This window comes from Elephas maximus, chromosome 3 (assembly GCF_024166365.1).
Source record: "Elephas maximus indicus isolate mEleMax1 chromosome 3, mEleMax1 primary haplotype, whole genome shotgun sequence".
NCBI lineage: Eukaryota > Metazoa > Chordata > Mammalia > Proboscidea > Elephantidae > Elephas > Elephas maximus.
This window is the reverse complement of record NC_064821.1, coordinates 45570741-45588610: the sequence shown is the minus strand read 5'-3', so window position 1 is coordinate 45588610 and position 17870 is coordinate 45570741. Positions and strand designations below refer to the sequence as shown.

The 17870-nt window shown below is 45.8% G+C and overlaps 1 protein-coding gene across 1 annotated transcript in view; it reads left to right on the top strand.

Annotated features, from left to right (window-relative positions):
- Positions 1–15878: 15878 nt before the first annotated feature.
- ACOT7 (acyl-CoA thioesterase 7) overlaps positions 15879–17870 on the top strand; it is a 133651-nt gene continuing 131659 nt past the window's right edge. The window contains exon 1 of the mRNA XM_049877752.1: positions 15879–16394. Within this exon, the coding sequence (XP_049733709.1) occupies positions 16225–16394 (170 nt within the window). The 5' untranslated portion in view covers positions 15879–16224. The remainder of the gene's footprint in view (positions 16395–17870) is intronic.

Sequence of the window (17870 nt, the reverse complement as noted above, 5' to 3'; positions counted from 1 at the left end):
TATATGAAGAAGAACGGGGGATCAGGATTGGAGGAAGACTCATTAACAACCTGCGTTATGCAGATGACACAACCTTGCTTGCTGAAAGTGAAGAGGACTTGAAGCACTTACTAATGAAGATCAAAGACCATAGCCTTCAATATGGATTACACCTCAACATAAAGAAAACAAAAATCCTCACAACTGGACCAATGAGCAACATCATGATAAACGCAGATAAGATTGAAGTTGTCAAGGATTTCATCTTACTTGGATCCACAAACAGCCATGGAAACAGCAGTCAAGAAATCAAAAGATGCATTGCATTAGGCAAATCTGCAAAGGATCTCTTCAAAGTGTTGAAGAGCAAAGATGTCACCCTGAAGACTAAGGTGCACCTGACCCAAGCCATGGTATTTTCAATTGCATCGTATGCATGTGAAAGCTGGACAATGAATAAGGAAGACCGAAGAATAGATGACGCCTTTGAATTGTGGTGTTGGCGAAGAATATTGAATATATCATGGACTGCCAAAAGAATGAACAAATCTGTCTTGGAAGAAATGTGGCCAGAATGCTCCTTAGAAGCAAGGATGGCAAGACTGCATCTTACATACTTTGGACATGTTGTTAGGAGGGATCAGTTCCTGGAGAAGGACATCATGCTTGGCAGAGTACAGGGTCAGCAGAAAAGAGGAAGGCCCTCAACAAGGTGGACTGACACAGTGGCTGCAACAATGAGCTCAAGCATAACAACGATTGTAAGGATGGCACAGGACCAAGCAGTGTTTTGTTCTGTTGTGCATAGGGTTGCTATGAGTCGGAACCGACTTGACGGCGGCACCTAACAACAACATAACAAGCAAGGAGTATATGGGTTTTTGTGTGAGAGACTGACTTGATTTGTAAACTTTCACTTAAAGCACAACAAAAATTATTAAAAAAAAAAGTAGATAGAAGGAATACATGGGGTCACTATACCAAAAAGAATTGGTCGATGTTCAACCACTTCAAGAAGAAGCATATGGTCAGGAACTGACGGTATTGAAGGAAGAAGTCCAAGTTGCACTGAAGGCAGTGGCAAAAAACAAGGCTCCAGGAATTGATGGAATACCAATTGAGATGTTTCGACCAATGGATACAGCACTGGAAATGCTCACTTGTCTAAGCCAAGAAATTTTGAAAACAGCTAACAGACTTGGAGAGATCCATATTTATACCTATTCCCAAGAAAGGTGATCCAACGAAATGTGGAAATTATCAAACATTATCATTAATATTGGAAACCCTGGTGGCGTAGTGATTAAGTGCTATGGCTGCTAGCCAAAGGATTGGCAGTTTGAATCTACCAGGTGCTCCTTGGAAACTCTATGGGGCAGTTCTACTGTGTCCTATAGGGTCGCTATGAGTCCGAATAGACTCGACGGCACTGGGTTTGGTTTTTTGTTGTTTAGCATTAACATCACACCTAAGTAAAATTTTGCTGCAGATCATTTAAAAGTGGCCGCAGCAGTATATTGACATTAAAATTCAGGCCAGATTCAGAAGAGGATGTGCAATGAAGGATATCATTGCTAATGTCAGATGAATCTTGGCTGAAAGCAGAGACTACCAGAAGGATGTTTACCTGTGTTTTATTGACTATGCTAAGGTATTCGACTGTGTGGATCATAAGAAATTATGGATAACATTGCAAATAATGGGAATTCCAGAACACTTAATTGTGCTCATGAGGAACCCGTACATAGATCATCAGTCACTTGTTTGAACAGAACAAGGGGATACTCCCTGGTTTAAAGTCAGAAAAGATGTGTGTCAGGGTTGTAGCCTTTCAAAGTACGTATTCTGTCTGCTCCTATAGGGTCGCTATGAGTCGAAATCAACTTGGTACCAATTGGTTTTTTTTTTTTTAATTCATTCTGTATGCTGAGCAAATAATCTGAGAAGGTAGACTGTATGAGGAACCGGGCATAGGATTGGAGGAAGACTCATTAACAACCTGTGTTATGTAGATGACACAACCTTGCTTGCCAAAAGGGAAGAGGACTTGAAGCACTTACTGATGAAGATCAAAGGCCATAGCCTTCAGCATGGATTACACCTTGTCTTAGGCTGGGTTCTCTAGAGAAGCAAAGCCAGTAAAGCATATACAAATATATATATGGAGAGAGATTAATATCAAGGAAATGGCTTACAAGGTTGTAGAGGCTGGAACGTTCCAAGTCTGTGGGTCAGGATGGAGGCTTCTTCTGATGCAAGTGGCCACAGGGGCTGGTGAACTCATGATCAGTATGTTGGAAAGCAGGGCTGTTTTCACGGGCTGTGAAGATCCATGAGTTACAGGTAAGACCACAGGCAAGCTGCTAGCTCAAATCCCAAGAACCGGAGGTCAGATGAACTGGAGCCAGCTGCAGGATCCAGAACAAGTAAAAGTCCACAAGCCTTGTCAGAATATCCCTTTATATTCAATGCAGGCCACATGCCCAAGGAAACTCCCTTTCAACTGATTGGCTAATCACAGCAGATCCCATCATGGAGGTGATCACATAATATCAAACCTCATCATGAAAATGATCACACCATCATATGACTATCAAACCAGTGAGAATTATGGCCCAGCTACATTGACACACAACCTTCACCATCATACACCTTAACATAAAGAAAACAAAAATCGTTATGACTGGACCAATAAGCAACAAACGGAAAAAGATTGAAGTTGTCAAGGATTTCATTTTTCTTGGATCCACAATCAACACCCATGGAAGCAGCAGTCAAGAAATCAAAAGACACATTGCATGGGGCAAATCTGCTGCAAAAAAACCTCTTTAAAGTGTTGAAAAGCAAAGATGTCACTTTGAAGACTGACCCAAGGCATGGTGTTTTCAATCGCCTCATAGGCATGTGAAAGCTGGAGATTGAGTAAGGAAGACCAAAGAATTGATGCCTTTGAATTGTGGTATTGGAGAATACTGAATATACCATGGACTGCCAAAGGAACAAACAAATCTGTCTTGGAAGAAATATGAACAGAATGCTCCTTAGAAGCAAGGATGGCAAGACTATGTCTCACATACTTTGGACATGTTATCAGGAGGGATCAGTCCCTGGAGAAGAACATCATGCTTGGTAAAGTAGAGGGTCAGCGAAAGAGAGGAAGACCCTCAAAGAGATGGACTGACACAGTGGCTGCAGTGAAGGGGTTAAGCACACCAATGATTGTGAGGATGGCACAGGAGTGGGCAGTGTTTCGTTCTGTTGTGTACCGGATTGCTATGAGACGGGATTGACTCGAGGACACCTAACGACAACAACAACATGCAGGGATGGTTCAATATTAGAAAAACAATCATACGATGTTACCAATTGATACAGAAAAGGCATTTGGCAAAGTCCAACCCTCCTTCATGAATGATGCTAGTTGTTTAAATGATCATTTGGAGGTTTCACCAGTCTTGGTTACCCTGGGAGTTCTTTTTCTGGGAAGCTTACTCAGTGGCAGAGAACAGAGGACTTCTAGGCATCATCCCCTGAGCTCTGGCCTCTGCCTGTGTAGGGCTGGGAGCCTGGGAGTAGTTCCCCTCTAGCATGTTCTTTGCAAGTCACATGTTCATGTGGGCCCCGATTTAAGCGTCTCTAGCAAATAAGGGCCCTTTGGCTCTTCAAACAGCAATTACCTGATGGATGAAACCGACATCATTTTTCTCCAGGGCCCTAGAGGAACATGTAATTATATCCTAGCTTTTTATTTTCATGTGTCATGTGTGGGAAAAGTAGAATTGCTCTTGACTCTGGCTGGTTTTTGTGGTAATTATGGGTCACCAGGTATAAATTTGAGCAAGGGAAAGTTTATTCTAATTTTTAGCAAAATCTTGGGGCAGGATGGAGCCTAGCAGGGGCCTGGGTGGAGGGGAAGGGCTGAGTTCTTGAGAATTGCACTTGGCAATTCACTCAGCCTCTAGGGGACGCCAAAGACCAAGCACCCATCTGGATTCCAGGCAGGGACACTCAGAACTTCATAGACAAAAGGCACTTTGAAGAAGAAGAAGAAAAAAATACTTTGAAGAAGTGCCTGTTAATTTGCAGACACCTGGGCACGTCTATAATTCTAAGTTTAAAGTCTGACCTACTTAAAAGTCGAAGAGATGATTTAGAGATGCCTCTTTTGAAAATCGAATCTAAGTCTCTTCTAAAGTCCTAGGTGTTTTTCTTCTCCATAACCCTGGTGGCGTAGTGGTTAAGTGCTATGGCTGCTAACCAAAGAGTACGCAGTTTGAGTCCTCCAGGTGCTCCTTGGAAACTCTATGGGGCAGTTCTACTCTGTCCTATAGGGTCGCTATGAGTCCGAATCGACTCGACTGCACTGGGTTTGGTTTGGTTGGGTTTGGTATAACCCTTGGCTTTCTCTCTTCAATTAAGGCTTTCAAACAAGGGCTCTTTGGCTCTTCAAACAGCAATTACCTGATGCATGAAACCAACATCATTTTTCTCCAGGGCCCTAGCAAAGCAATGATCGTGAGGATGGCACAGGAGCGGGTAGTGTTTCACTCTGTTGTACCCAGGGTCACTATGAGTCGGAATCATTGATTAGTTTTAGGTTTCTTTGAAGTAGTTAATTCTGGGGTTAGAGCACCAGGATTTGACTTTAAAGGGGTTAGAAGCAGGGTAAAGATGAGGCCACCGGGGCTATTGTTGGTTCTTGTGATGTTTGGGTGTTTGTCATTCCTTCGAGGCTGGAGGACCGCACTTCAGTATCCAGATTTGTTCCCTGCTGCCAACCTCTCAGAGTTCTGTCCACTCAATTCAGGATCCAGAGGCATAATCTTGAAGCATCCATCATCTCTCACTCTCTTTTTAAGTGTTTTATTGCATTTTTGGTGAAAGTATACACAGCAAAACAGGTTCCCATTCAACAATTTCTACACATATTGTTCAGTGACATTAGTTACACTCTTCCCATTGTGTCAATAGTCTCATTATTTCCATTCTAGTTGTTCTATTCCCATTAACTTAGTTGTACTGCTCCCACCCCACCTATGCTGTAGAGTAACTGTTGTCTATTTGGTCTCAGACAGTTGATTTTTTTTTAAAAAAACAGTGCAGTGCTCAAGGGTGACATTCTTTACTTTTTGAGCTAATCTGCTATTTAGTTAAAAACCAACTTTAGGGGATAGTTTCAGTTCAAGGTTTAAAGAGTATCTCAAGGCCATAGTCTTGGGGCTTCTTCCAGTCTCAGTGGGTCTAGTAAGTCAGAATTCTTTGAGAATTTGAAGTTGTGTTCCACATTTTTCTCCCTTTGTATCAGGATTCGTCTATTGCAGCTGAGATCAGCAGCATCTCTTAAAAGGAAAACCACAACAGGTCTTTACAAAACATCTCAATACTAATAACCCTAAAAGACAACTACTAACCCTGACTACTACTAACTTAAAAGAAACAGACAAGCTGTGCAAGGAGAGAGCCAGGTCCACCTCCCAGCCACATGCCAGTACCTGATGCCCTGGAGGATGCCACAGTGTCTTTCTCTTGTTTGACTCCCAGCTTGAGCCTTTCTTCCTGGGTCCTCATTAGAGTGCTCCGGCTCAAAGCAATCTGCATCCATCTGGCCAAACCCATCCCTGCAGCCCCCCAGGGCCTCAAGGCAGTTTGGCGTCAGGAGCTCAGTCACAAAGCTTTACTCTACCCTTTTTCTCTGTGCCAGGCACTGTTTCAAGTGCTCTATAATATTAACTTATTTACTCCTTACAACCTAAGAGGCAGATATTCCCCATTCATTTCCCTATTTTTCCTATGAGGGGACCGAGGCACAGATGGCTATGTGGCCCTGGAGTGGGGTTCCCGCAGTAGGGCGTGGTGCCCTTGCTCTCACCTGTATGCCACGCTACTTCTCTCTCTGATTGGCTTGCCTCATTTGTCTGTAGCTCTTCTCCATCTCAGTTCCCAATGCCCCTTGACTCTGCCAGCTTGTCAAGGCTTCCCAAAGCGATAGCCTTAATGTGACTTTTGGGCACAGGCTCTACCAAGAGGTCCTGCTGCTTAGTCAGAGGCCCTGGTCTCCCGTGTGAAAGCAGCAGCAGGAAGAACAAATCAGGAAACATGGTGCTCTGTACACCCCTCCTGGGAGCCCTTCTCTCAAACTTCATCCTGGCCCTTTACCTGGCCTTCTGCCTTGCCCAGGAGTGGGACAGAGGAAGAATGCTCATCTACATGCCTGGGCCCTGTGTTCATCAGGCCTCTTCTGTTCCACGTTCTGAGGTGTAAACACAAGTTCACACAAGAAGAGAATCTTCAGTTTAAAAAATGATTTTACATGTAATGGAGTTAAGAATACTAATAATTAGTATTTTAGAATGCTTAACTGTTTCTCATCCCTTGTCTTATTTAATTCACATAAGGCTGTGATCATGTGACTGATAAGCCAGTTGGGGCACAAAGGGGTTAGGTGACTTACCAAAGGCTGCATTGCTAATAAGGAACCCTGGTAGCACAATGGCTAAGCACTTGGCTGCTAACCAAAAGGTCAGCGGTTCCAACCCACTGGTAGTTTTGTGGGACAAAAGAGCTGTTGACCTGCTCCCGTAAAGATTACAGCCTAGAAAGCCTTATGGGACAGTTCTACTCTGTCATTTAGGGTCACTGTGAGTCGCAATCGACTCAATGGCACACAACAACATCGCTAAACCAAAACCAAACCAAACCCACTGCCGTGGAGTCGATTCCGACTCACAGCGACCCTATAGGACAGAGTAGAACTGCCCCATAGGGTTTCCAAGGAGCGCCTGGGGGATTCAAACTGCTGACCTTTTGGTTAGCAGCCATAGCACTTAACCACTATGCCACCAGGGTTTCCACAACATTGCTAGTAGGTACTAAATCTATGATACAAATCCAGGAGTTGAGAGTTCACTCCCTTAACTAGGGCTCACTGTTATTGTTAGGTACCATCCAGTTCATTCCTACTCATAGTGACCCTATGTACAACAGAACAAAACACTGCCCTGTCCTGTGCCGCCCTCACAATCATTGTTATGTTTGAGCCCATTGTTGTAGCCACTGTATCAATCCATCTCCTTGAGGTCTTCCTCTTTTTCACTGACCCTCTGTTTTACCACGCACGATGTCCTTCTCCAGGAACTGGTCCCACCTATTAACATGTCCAAAGTCCATGAGACAAAGTCTCGCCATCCTCGCTTCCAAGGAGCACTCTGGCTGTGTTTCCCTACAAAATATAAACAAAACAAAAAATACCCATAATTCTACTTCCCAAATGCCCCATTAATTAAAAAAATTGTAAAGTATAACATATATGTATAGTGTAAAAATTATAAACTTGAACACCATCACTCACTTTGAGAGAGGAAACTAACACTCCTTCAAAAATTCATCCCATGGGACACTGATTACAGCCTCCTCCCTCCCACTGAGAGCTAGCCACTCTCCTCAATTTTATGTGAATCATTTCCTTGTTTTTCTTTACAGCTTTATCACCTACATGTTTTCCTGACGAACAGTTCTAGAGCTTTGCATGCATGGCTTGATAGTGTATGTATGCTTTGTCTCTTCCTCTCTGCTCAACATTGAGATTCTTCCCTGTCGTGTGTGACTGTAGTTCATTGATTCTCATGGCTATTTGGTGCTCCATTGCTAGACTCCAATTTATTGATCCAGTCTCCTGTTTGTCTTTTTTAATTGTACTTTAGGTGAAGGTTTACAGAACAAACTGGCTTCTCATTGAACAGTTAGTACACATATAGTCTTAGGACATTGGTTAACAACCCCACGGCATGTCAATACTCTCCTTTCTCAACCTTGGGTTCCCTATTACCAGCTTTCCTGACCCCGCCTGCCTTCTAGTCCTTGGCCCAGGGCTGGTGTGCCCCTTTAGTCTCATTTTGTTTTGTGGGTCTGTCCAATCTTTGGCTAAAGGCTGAACCTCAGGAGTGACTACATTACTGAGCTGAAAGGGTGTCCAGGGGCCGTACTCTCAGGGATTCCCCAGTCTCTGACGGGCCAGCAAGTCTGGTCTTTCTTTTCTTTTTTTATAATTTTTATTGTGCTTTAAGTGAAAGTTTAAAAATCAAGTCAGTCTCTCACACAAAAACCCATATACACATTGCTACGCACTCCCAATTAACTCTCCCCCTAATGAGACAGCCTGCTCTCTCCCTCCACTCTCTCTTTTTGTGTCCATTTCGCCAGCTTCTAACACCCTCCACCCTCCCAACTCCCCTCCAGGCAGGAGATGCCAACATAGTCTCAAGTGTCCACCTGATCCAAGAAGCTCACTCCTCACCAGCATCCCTTTCCAACCCATTGTTCAGTCCAATCCATGTCTGAAGAGTTGGCTTCAGGAATGGTGCCTGTCCTGGGCCAACAGAAGGTCTGGGGGCCATGACCACTGGGGTTCTTCCAGTCTCCGTCAGACCATTATGTCTGGTCTTATGAGAATTTGGGGTCTGCATCCCACTGCTCTCCTGCTCCCTCAGGGGTTTTCTGTTGTGTTCCCTGTCAGGGCAGTCATCGGTTTTAGCCGGGCACCATCTAGTTCTTCTGGTCTCAGGATGATGTAGTCTCTGGTTCATGTGGCCCTTTCTGGTCTTTCTTTTTGAGTTAGAATTTTGTTCTACATTTTTCTCCAGCTCTGTCCAGGACCCTCTATTGTGATTCCTGTCAGAGTAGTCAGTGGTGGTAGCCGGGCACCACCTAGTTGTGCTGGACTCAGTCTGGTGGGGGCCATGGTACATGTGGTTCATAAGTCCTTTGGACTAATCTTTCTGCCATATCTTCATTCTTCTTTCCTCCCAAAGGGGTGAGACCAGTGGAGTATCCCAGATCGCCACTCACAGGCTTTTAAGACCTCAGATGCTACTCACCAAAGTAGAATATAGAACACTTTCTTTAAAAAGTATGTTATGCCAGTTGAGCTAGATGTTCCCTGAGGCCATGGTCCCCACAATCCTCAGCTCAGCAATTCATCAGGGAGTTTGGATGTGTCTATGGAGCTTCCATGACCTTGCCTTGTACAGGTTGTGCTGGCTTTCCCAGTATTGTGTACTGTCTTACCCTTCACCAAAGTTACCACTTATCTATTGTCTATTTAGTGTTTTTCCATCCCCACTCCTCCACTCCCCTTCCTCATAACCATCAAAGATTGTTTCTTTTTGCGTGTGAAACTTTTTGTGAGTTTTTACAGTAGTGGTTTCATACAATTATTTGCCCTTTTTTGATTGAGTTATTTCACTCAGCATCATGCCTTCCAGATTCATCCATGTTACGAGATGCTTCACAGATTCATCATTGTTCTTTATCATTGTGAAATACACCATTGTGTGTATGTCCCACAGTTTGTTTATCCATTCATCTATTGATGGGCATTTCGGTTGTTTCCTTCTTTTTGCTATTGTGAACAATGCTGCAGTGAACATGGGTATGCATATGTCTGTTTGGGTGATGACATTTATTTCTCTAGGATATACTTCTGGGATTGGGATTGCTAGATCATATGGTATTTCTAGCTTTCTAAAGAAGTGCCATACAGTTTTCCAAAAAGGTTGTATCATTTTGCATTCCTACCAGCAGTGCATAAGAATTCCCATCACCCAGCAGCCTTTCCAACATTTGTTACTTCCTTTGTTATTGATTTGTGCCAGTAATGCCGGGTTAAGATGATATCTCATTGTGGTTTTGATTTGCATTTCTCTAATGGCTAGTGATCTCAAGCTTTTCCTCATGTCTCTGTTGGCCACTTGAATGTCTTCTTTTGTGAAGTGTATGTTCATTTCTTTTGACCATTTTTTAACTGGATTATTTGCCTTTTTGGTGTAGAGGTGTTGGATTTTCTCGTAGATTTTAGAGATTAGACCTTTGTCTGATTTGTAATAGCCAAATTTTTCCCCCAGTCTGTCGGTTTTCTTTTTACTCTTTTGATGAGCCTAAGTGTTTAATTTTTAGAAGATCCCAGTTATCTAGCTTATCTTCTGGTGCTTGTGTGTTGTTGGTTGTGGTTTGCTGATTCCGTCTACTGTTAATGGACATTTTGGTTGTTTCAGTTTGGAGTTATGACAAGGAGTGTTGCTCTGAGCCCTCTTTTAAGGATATCCTGGTGCACTCATGTCAGTATACGGGATATGTACCTAGCAGTGGAATTACTGGGTCAAAAGTTATGGCTACTTTCAACTTTAGTAATTATTTTTAACTTTTCCAAATAGTCCCACCATCAGGGTGCAAGAGTTCCAGCTGCTTTGTATTCAATACCCCATGTTAATGTGAACAAAATGGTAATAGGAATGATAGCGAAAATATGTAAAATAAAAAGACCTCACCCCCTAGTCCTTTTCTTCAAAGGTTACCACTGTGGATGGTGTAAGTACCCTTCCATAAAAATGAGAAGATAATTATTTAAATGTTATAAAGTTTTATTTTCTTTTGAAAATGGTCATTGTGTGGATATTTCTAGTCCAAAGAAAGTAAATGTAAATTAAATACTATCAATATCTGCTATCAGCAAAGCAATCACCCGGATTGATTCAGTCATTCAAATAATAGTTATAGAACAACTGTTATATGCTAGGTAGGGCACTCTTCCTGGGATACAGCAGTAAAAAATTCCTGCCATCATGGAACATACATTCTAGTTGGAAGAGAAAGATAATAAAGAAATGAGTAAAATATGTAAAGTGGTGATAAGTGCTAAGGAGAAAAGTAAAGCAGGAAGGAGAACAGGGAGTGTTAGAAAAGGGTGGGAAGTTGCAATTGTAGACAGGGTGGCCTACAAAAATCTGTTGCCATTCAGTGATTCCAACTCATAGCCTGGGAGGGCCTTATTTAGAAGATGATATTTAAGTAAAGATCTGAAGAAAGGAAGGAGGTGAACCACATGGGTACCTGGGGGAAGAGTGGTCCAGGCATAGTGCATAGTGGTCCGAGTGCAAAGGCCCTGAGGCATGCCTGGCATATTTGAGAATGATCAGGGACATCAGAGTGGCTGGAGCTAAGTGAGCAAGGGTGAGAGTGGTAGGTGAGGTTAGATGTACAGAAGTAGGGGTGGGGCAGATTCTTGAATAGCAAGATGAGAAGTGATCAGATCCTAGATTTTGATTGCAGAGCCTGCAGGATTTGCTGTTGGGTTGCGTGAGGGGTGTGAAACATGGGAGGCAAGGGTGACTTCTTAGCTTGAGCAACAGGAAGAAAGGGTTAGCGGTTTATGCAGATGGGGAAGATTGCAAAAGGAGTGAGCTCTGAGGGAGGGTCAGGACCAGGTGAGTGTGGGATGTCTATTACATAACCAGAGTGAGACTTAAGAGTAGGCCAGAGGACTTAAATCTGGAGTTCAGGGGAAAAGTCTGGGCCAGAGCTATAAATGTGGTCATTGGTGTAGAGATGGAATTTAAAGCCATGAGACAGGATGAGACCTCAAGTCCAAACACTGCTCAGGCTTGTCCAAAGTCCTGAAACGAAGGAGGTGAAGCAGAGCCAGTGGAGAGTGGCCAGCAAGGAGGGTGGAAAAGCAGGAGTGTGTGGTGTCCTGGAAGGCAAGGGATAAGCATTTCCAGAAGAGAGGTGTCAGGTCAACTAAATGCTGCTGAGAGATCAAGTACGATGACTTCTGACAAGGGATTATTAGATTTAGCAACTTGGATGGAATTAGTGACCTTGATAATTGAGTGGGAGGGACAAAAGCCGGAATGGAATCCCTTCAAAAGAGAACGGGAGGAGAGGAAGAGGAGAGAGAGGGGAAGAGGAGAGAGAGGGGGAGAGGAGAGAGAGGGGAAGAGGAGAGAGGGTGGGTGTATAGACAGCTTTTTTGAGAAGTATTGCTGAAAGGGAGGGATAAAATGGTTCAGTGGTTTGAGAGGAAAGTAGGAAAAAGAAAAAAAAAACTAAGAAGCGAAAGTGAGAGACTTAACGTTGTGTTTTGTTGTTAGGTGCTGTCAAGTTGGTTCTAACTCATAGCAACCCTACGTACCACAGAATGAAACACTGCCCAGTCCTGTGCCATCCTCACCATTGTTGTTATGCTTGAGCCCATTGTTGCAGCCACTGTGTCCATCCATCTCATTGAGGGCCACCTTCTTTTTCGTTGACCCTCTACTTTACGAAGCATTATGTCCATTGGTAACTCTATGGGGCAGTTTTACCCTGTCCTATAGGGTCGCTATGAGTCAGAATCGACTCCACGAAAGGGTTTTTTTTTTTTTTAGAGACTGGATCCGAGCGGATAGATCAATAGCGCTAATACAAGTTCCCAGGTGATACAAGCACTTGACTACCAGCCAAAAGGTTGGCAGTTCGAACTTACCCAGAGAAACTGTGGAAGACAGGCCTGGCAATTTGCTTTCAAAAGTCCACAGCCTTAAAACCCTATGGACCACAGCCCTATTCTGGGGGTTGCCATGAGTAGAAATCAACTGGATGACAACTAACATAGCAAGAATAATTCACGATGTTTTTGCTAAGGAATTGGGCCTCCCAGTGCTATCCTTGAAAACAGGGCAACATCATAAACAAGCGGTGGTCTTATACAGCCATTAACCCCAGAGTATCATTTTCTCAATACAGAGTATAGCATATAATAATATCTGACTCTGAGGTGTTATCTTCCTTGGGATTCTCTGGCACCTCAGGGCTGTGACATTGCTAGCATTTGATAATACTGTTTTGGGCCAAAAAGTAGTGCTATGGATTGAATTTTGTCCCCCAAAATGTGTGTCTACTTGTCTAGGCCATGATTCCCAGTATTGTGTGATTGGCCACCATTTTGTCATCTTACATGATTTTCCTATGTGTTGTGAATTTTACCTCTATGATGTTAAGGAGGCAGGATTAGAAGCAATTATTTAATGAAGCAGGACTCGGTCTACAAAATTAGGTTGTATCTTGAGTCATCTCTTTGGAGATAAAAAAGACAGAATGGAGCAGAGAGACAGGGGGACCTCATACCGCCAAGAAAGTAGTGCCAGGGGCAGAATGTGTCCTTTGGACCCAGGGTTCCTGTGCAGAGAAGCTCCTAGACCAGAGGAAGTGATGACAAGGACATTCCTCCAGAGCTGACAGACAGAGCTAATGCTCTGAATTTGGACTTCTAGCCTACTAGACTGTGAGAGAATAAAATTCTCGTTGTTAAAGCCATTTACTTGTGGTATTTCTATTACAGCAGCACTAGATAACTAAGACAGGTAACTACACCCTTTTCCAAAGGTTTTGTGACAACTTACGTTTTTGTTTTGGGACCAGGCTATTTATCCCCAAACCATTCGGCCCATCTCCCCAGTGTAGGAATTCCTCTAGTCTAGCATGGGGTCTGAGCCAGACTTTTTGCATTCCTATTTGTCTTCCGATCAGATTTTTGAGCTTTTTGAAGAAGGAAACATTTCTAATGCTCACAGGGATGAACACATCTGTATAAAAGTGGCCAAAAGACCCAGTTGCCATTGAGTAGATTCCAACTCATAGAGACCCTACATGTGTCAGAGTAGAACTGCACTCCACAGAGTTTTCAACGGCTGGTTTTTCAGAAGTAGATCAGCATGCCTTTCTTCTGAGGCTCTTACGGGTGCATTTGAATCACCAACCCTTTGGTTAGTAGTCAAGTGCTTAGAAGTTTGTGCCATCCAGGGATTTCTTACAAACCTGGCAAAGTCTCAGCAAATCCTTGTTGAATTGCATTGACCCTCAGGGAAGGGCTGTTTAGACAGAAGAATAGAATGTTAACATAGGGAAGACAAGAACAAAGAGGGAGAAAGTCCCTAACAAATTACAGGCAATCCTTGAGTTATGAACATACAACTTACGGACAACTCATACTTAAGAACGCAGTACGATAAAAACCAAACCTGTTGCTGTGGAGTTGATTCTGACTCATAGCAACCCCTTAGGACAGAGTAAAACTGCCCCATAGGGTTTCTAAGGAGCAGCTGGTGGATGTGAACTGCCAACCTTTTGGTTAGCAGCCAAGCTCTTAACCACTATGCCACCAGGGCTCCACAGACTGCCATAAAGCCTATTATGTTAAAAATTGGAGTTAAAAACAATGAATCAGAATAATGAACCCATTCACTACTTTGTGATGCTCATGAAAACACTGGCAGGTTTGGAAGTATTTCTTAAGTGTTTCATATGCATAGAAAGGGAAAATATACACTATATACTAAGACAAACATTTGACTAACTGATGCTAAATAAGAACTGAATGTACCTGTTCTGGCTTATCTACAAATTGGACTTAAAGACAGGCTTAGTAACCTGGTGACTGCCTGTAATGTGCTAGGCCCTTTACATTAATTACATAATTACTTCACGTAATAAGAGCAAAGGCCAAGAATGCCTTTATTACCCCTACTTAGATGAGGGGTTGGATAAAAAAGGCCTTCCTGGAGATAAGGGGAGTTCTTTGATAGTACAAACAGTTAACACCCATGGCTGCTAAAAGAAAGATCAGAGGTTCAAGTCTAGTCTGAGGCACCTCAGAAGAAAGGCCTGGCAATCTACATCTGAGAAATCAGTCATTGAAAACCCTGTGGAGCACAATTCTAATCTGACATTCGCGGGGTCACCATGAGTTACTAGTTTTGGTTTTTAACAGATAAGGAAACTGCCTTGCCTAAGACTTGACAGCTGGTTTTTGGTTCTGGGTTGCATTGTAAGAAATCCTCCAGTATCAAGGCCTCTGTTGGGAAGTTGTTGTTGTTAGTTGACTCATGGTGACCCCATCTGTGCAGACTAGAACTGCTCCATAGGGTTTTCAAGGCTATGACCTTTCGGAAGTAGATTGCCATGCCTGTCTTCTGAGGTACCTCTGGATGGGTTCAGACCACCACCAACCTTTAGGCTAGTAGTCAAGCACTTAACAGTTTGTACCACCCAGTAACTCCTGTTACTGTTACTGTCCTGGAAGAGGGACATTAAATAGACTTGTCCTGCCAGATGCCTCTGGGTGGGTTTGAAAAGCCAGCCTCTCAGTTAGCAGTCCAGGGCTTAGCCCTTTGCACCAGCTGGGGACTCTGACTGGGAAGAGGGATATTAAATAGGCTTGGCGGCTCTTGATGCTTGTTTCAATTCACCCTAGAAAACTAAATTTTTTTACGTAATCATCTCAAAAGCTTAAACCTGAAGATGTGGGCCGCCGTCTCTGCTCCTGAGAGCTACAGATAATGCTGTGGGCTGCCTCCATGATGTAATAAGGCAGGAAGGACCCGAAGGAGTACCGTGCTTGAGTTCTGTGCTTTATTATCATTTCTATTTTTTAATATCAGTACTAAAGCAATTTATCTTCATTGTAGAAAATTTGGAAAACGCCCAATTGTATATGAAGTGGAAAAAAAACCGATTCTGTAATTCTGGCATGTGGAGCTTTTCGTGTTTTTTGGTAGATTTTGTGACCCACGGTTTGGCCTGGACTCCATTCCAAAGTCCATACCGCGTGCAATAACACACATCAGCATCTCCAGGGCTCATCTCTGCAGCACTTTCCCCCTAGCAAGCGCTCAGCTCGCCCCCTAAGTCTTTTTGGAAGCCGCCCGGAGAAGCGGTGAAGCCGCAAGACGGTTTGGGGCACGCCTCGCGATGCTTTGTGCGCGGCACCCGCCGCTCCGTGTGGCCCAACCGAGCTCATTATTTCGGTTCTTCGTATCCACAGGCTTCCGCGGGGGACGGTGACACAGCAGTTCTGCCATAACACCCGCTGGGGGGACACATCCTTCACTTTTCTCTTAGGGTCGATTTAGGAGAAGAGACAATGGGCGAGCGCCTCCTGACACAAATTCTGTGCACTTAGCCTTTCGGCCGGCAGAGGTTGTCCAGGCGCTTTGAGGCCTTCCGCGTTTGCTCCCATTCGTTCCAGCTCTGCCTGGAACGGGCGTCTCCACCCCTTGCGGCCGGACCCGCCCTGAGCAAACATTAACCGCGGCGCCTGATGAGGTAGACGACAAGCGTCTCCGCGCGACTGCCGAGACACCGAGCCCGACTCGGACTCGGACACTCAGTTTCCTCAGAGCAGCCAAGGTTCGGTTGCGGCTCCGGGGTCTGGCCCCGCGCCGGCGCCCCCCAACGGCCGCCGAACCTTCTGGAAGCGGCGACCTGCTGCGACACTCGCCGCCACTCGAGCTGGGCGCCCGCCGGAGTCAGCGGAGGCCTCGGCGGGGCGCAGAGCGGGGCCTGCGCGGGGCGTGGCCTGGCGGGGGGCGTGGCCTGAAGAGCGAGGCCGCGCTCGATTCGCCCGCGGCGCGCAGGCCCCGCCTCGCGGGCGCCATGGCTCCGCCTCCCCCCGCCCGCTCTATGGCGCCGCCCGGGCTCATTCATTCAGCGCCGGCCCTGCCAAACACCTGCTCTGTTCTGCAGCAGCCTGCCGTCACCGCCTCCGGCGCCGCCAGCATGTCGGGCTCCGCCGCTGAGACCCCCTCCGCCATCCAGATCTGCCGGTAAGAGAGCCGGCCCGCGCGGCGCGGCGCGGCGGCCGGGGGCGCCGAGTCACTGACTCCGGCCTCCTCCCGCCGCGGGTGGGTCCCCGGGCCCCCAGCCTCCGCTAGATCCTCCCCTTCCCGGCTGGCCGCGCCCCTCCCCCCGGCGCCCGGCGGGTGGGGCCGCGCTGCAGGGGCCAGGTCCCTGAGCCGGGCTGAACTCGTCCCCTCCCCTTCCCGCGACCCCCGCCAGCGCCCCCGGAATGCGCCTAGCGGATGCTGCAGGAACCCGCGGCCACCCCATGAGCGGCTCGCAGCGGCTTCCCCCAGCATCCTGAGGGCGGAGGCACAGCGGCGGTGGCCACGCAGACCGCTTGGGCGAGCAATCTGAGCAGGGACAGGGTCTGTGCGACGCGGCCAGCCCCCTCCCCTATTGGGGGTCGGGGCAATCCACTATCGCCCTCCGAGTTCCGCCGCGCCCTGGGGACCCCGGCGCCTCCAAGCCTCACCCTGTTTGTCTTCCTCTTTCGGGATTGTTATCTGGGCGGTGAAGCAAAGCGAACCAAATCTACCAAAAGGCGGAGGGCAGGTAATCAGCTCGCTGGGCGACCCCGGCTGGAGACGTGAGAGCCTATTGGTTTCCCTTAGTAGGTGCCCAGAGTGGAAGGGCCTGCGGATCTCCATTTGTAGGAGAACAAGGTGTTAAAAGATTGAACAGATAACACTTTTCTGCTCAGTTTACTGCTAAGAAGACGAGATGGAGCAGCTTACACAATAGGGGCAAAGATTTGTGCTTCTGATGCCTCCCTTCCTCCACCGGATGAGTGGATACAGGCCCCCAGAGGAAGCTGGAGATCATGAGCTAGCTCATTTCCCCAGAGGAGGTGGGGAGGACAGCCTCAAGGTTGTAGGCAGAATCGGAAGTAGAGGCAAGCCTGGCATTTGAACGTGAGCTTAGAAGGCTGGCCTTAGACCTCTCTGTGCACCTGCCTTCAGTGGCCTGCAACAGGGCCTGTCCTGTGTGATGGAACACTCTTGTGAGAGCAGCTTATTGTTTGGGGGTAGGTTCCTTGAGTCTGGGAGCTGGAAATCACGCTGACCTTAGGTCCAAGCCAAGTCTAACTGAGGCAAGTTAGTTTCTTACAGATGTTGACATCTCACTAGGCACATACTGTAAAAAAAAAAAACAAAAAATTTTTTTTTTTTTTTAGTGTTTGGTAAATGAGATAGTTTCTTGCCCTACTCTGGCTTCTGGCCTAGTCCCGGTCCTTACCTGACATGAATTTCAGTTTTGACTTTTCTAGAGAGAAGAAATCTTTGGGGGAGCCTTACTCCATTTTCTTTGTTATTGGCTGTGTGGATGTGCTGGCCTCACCCACCCCAGAGTCCCCAGGCAGAGATTAAAGGAAGAGACTGGTATTTGGAGTCAGGTCCTTGCATCGGGCTCTGGCGAATATTGGCCAGGTGACCTTGGGCTCTGTCATTTGCAAAGAGCTT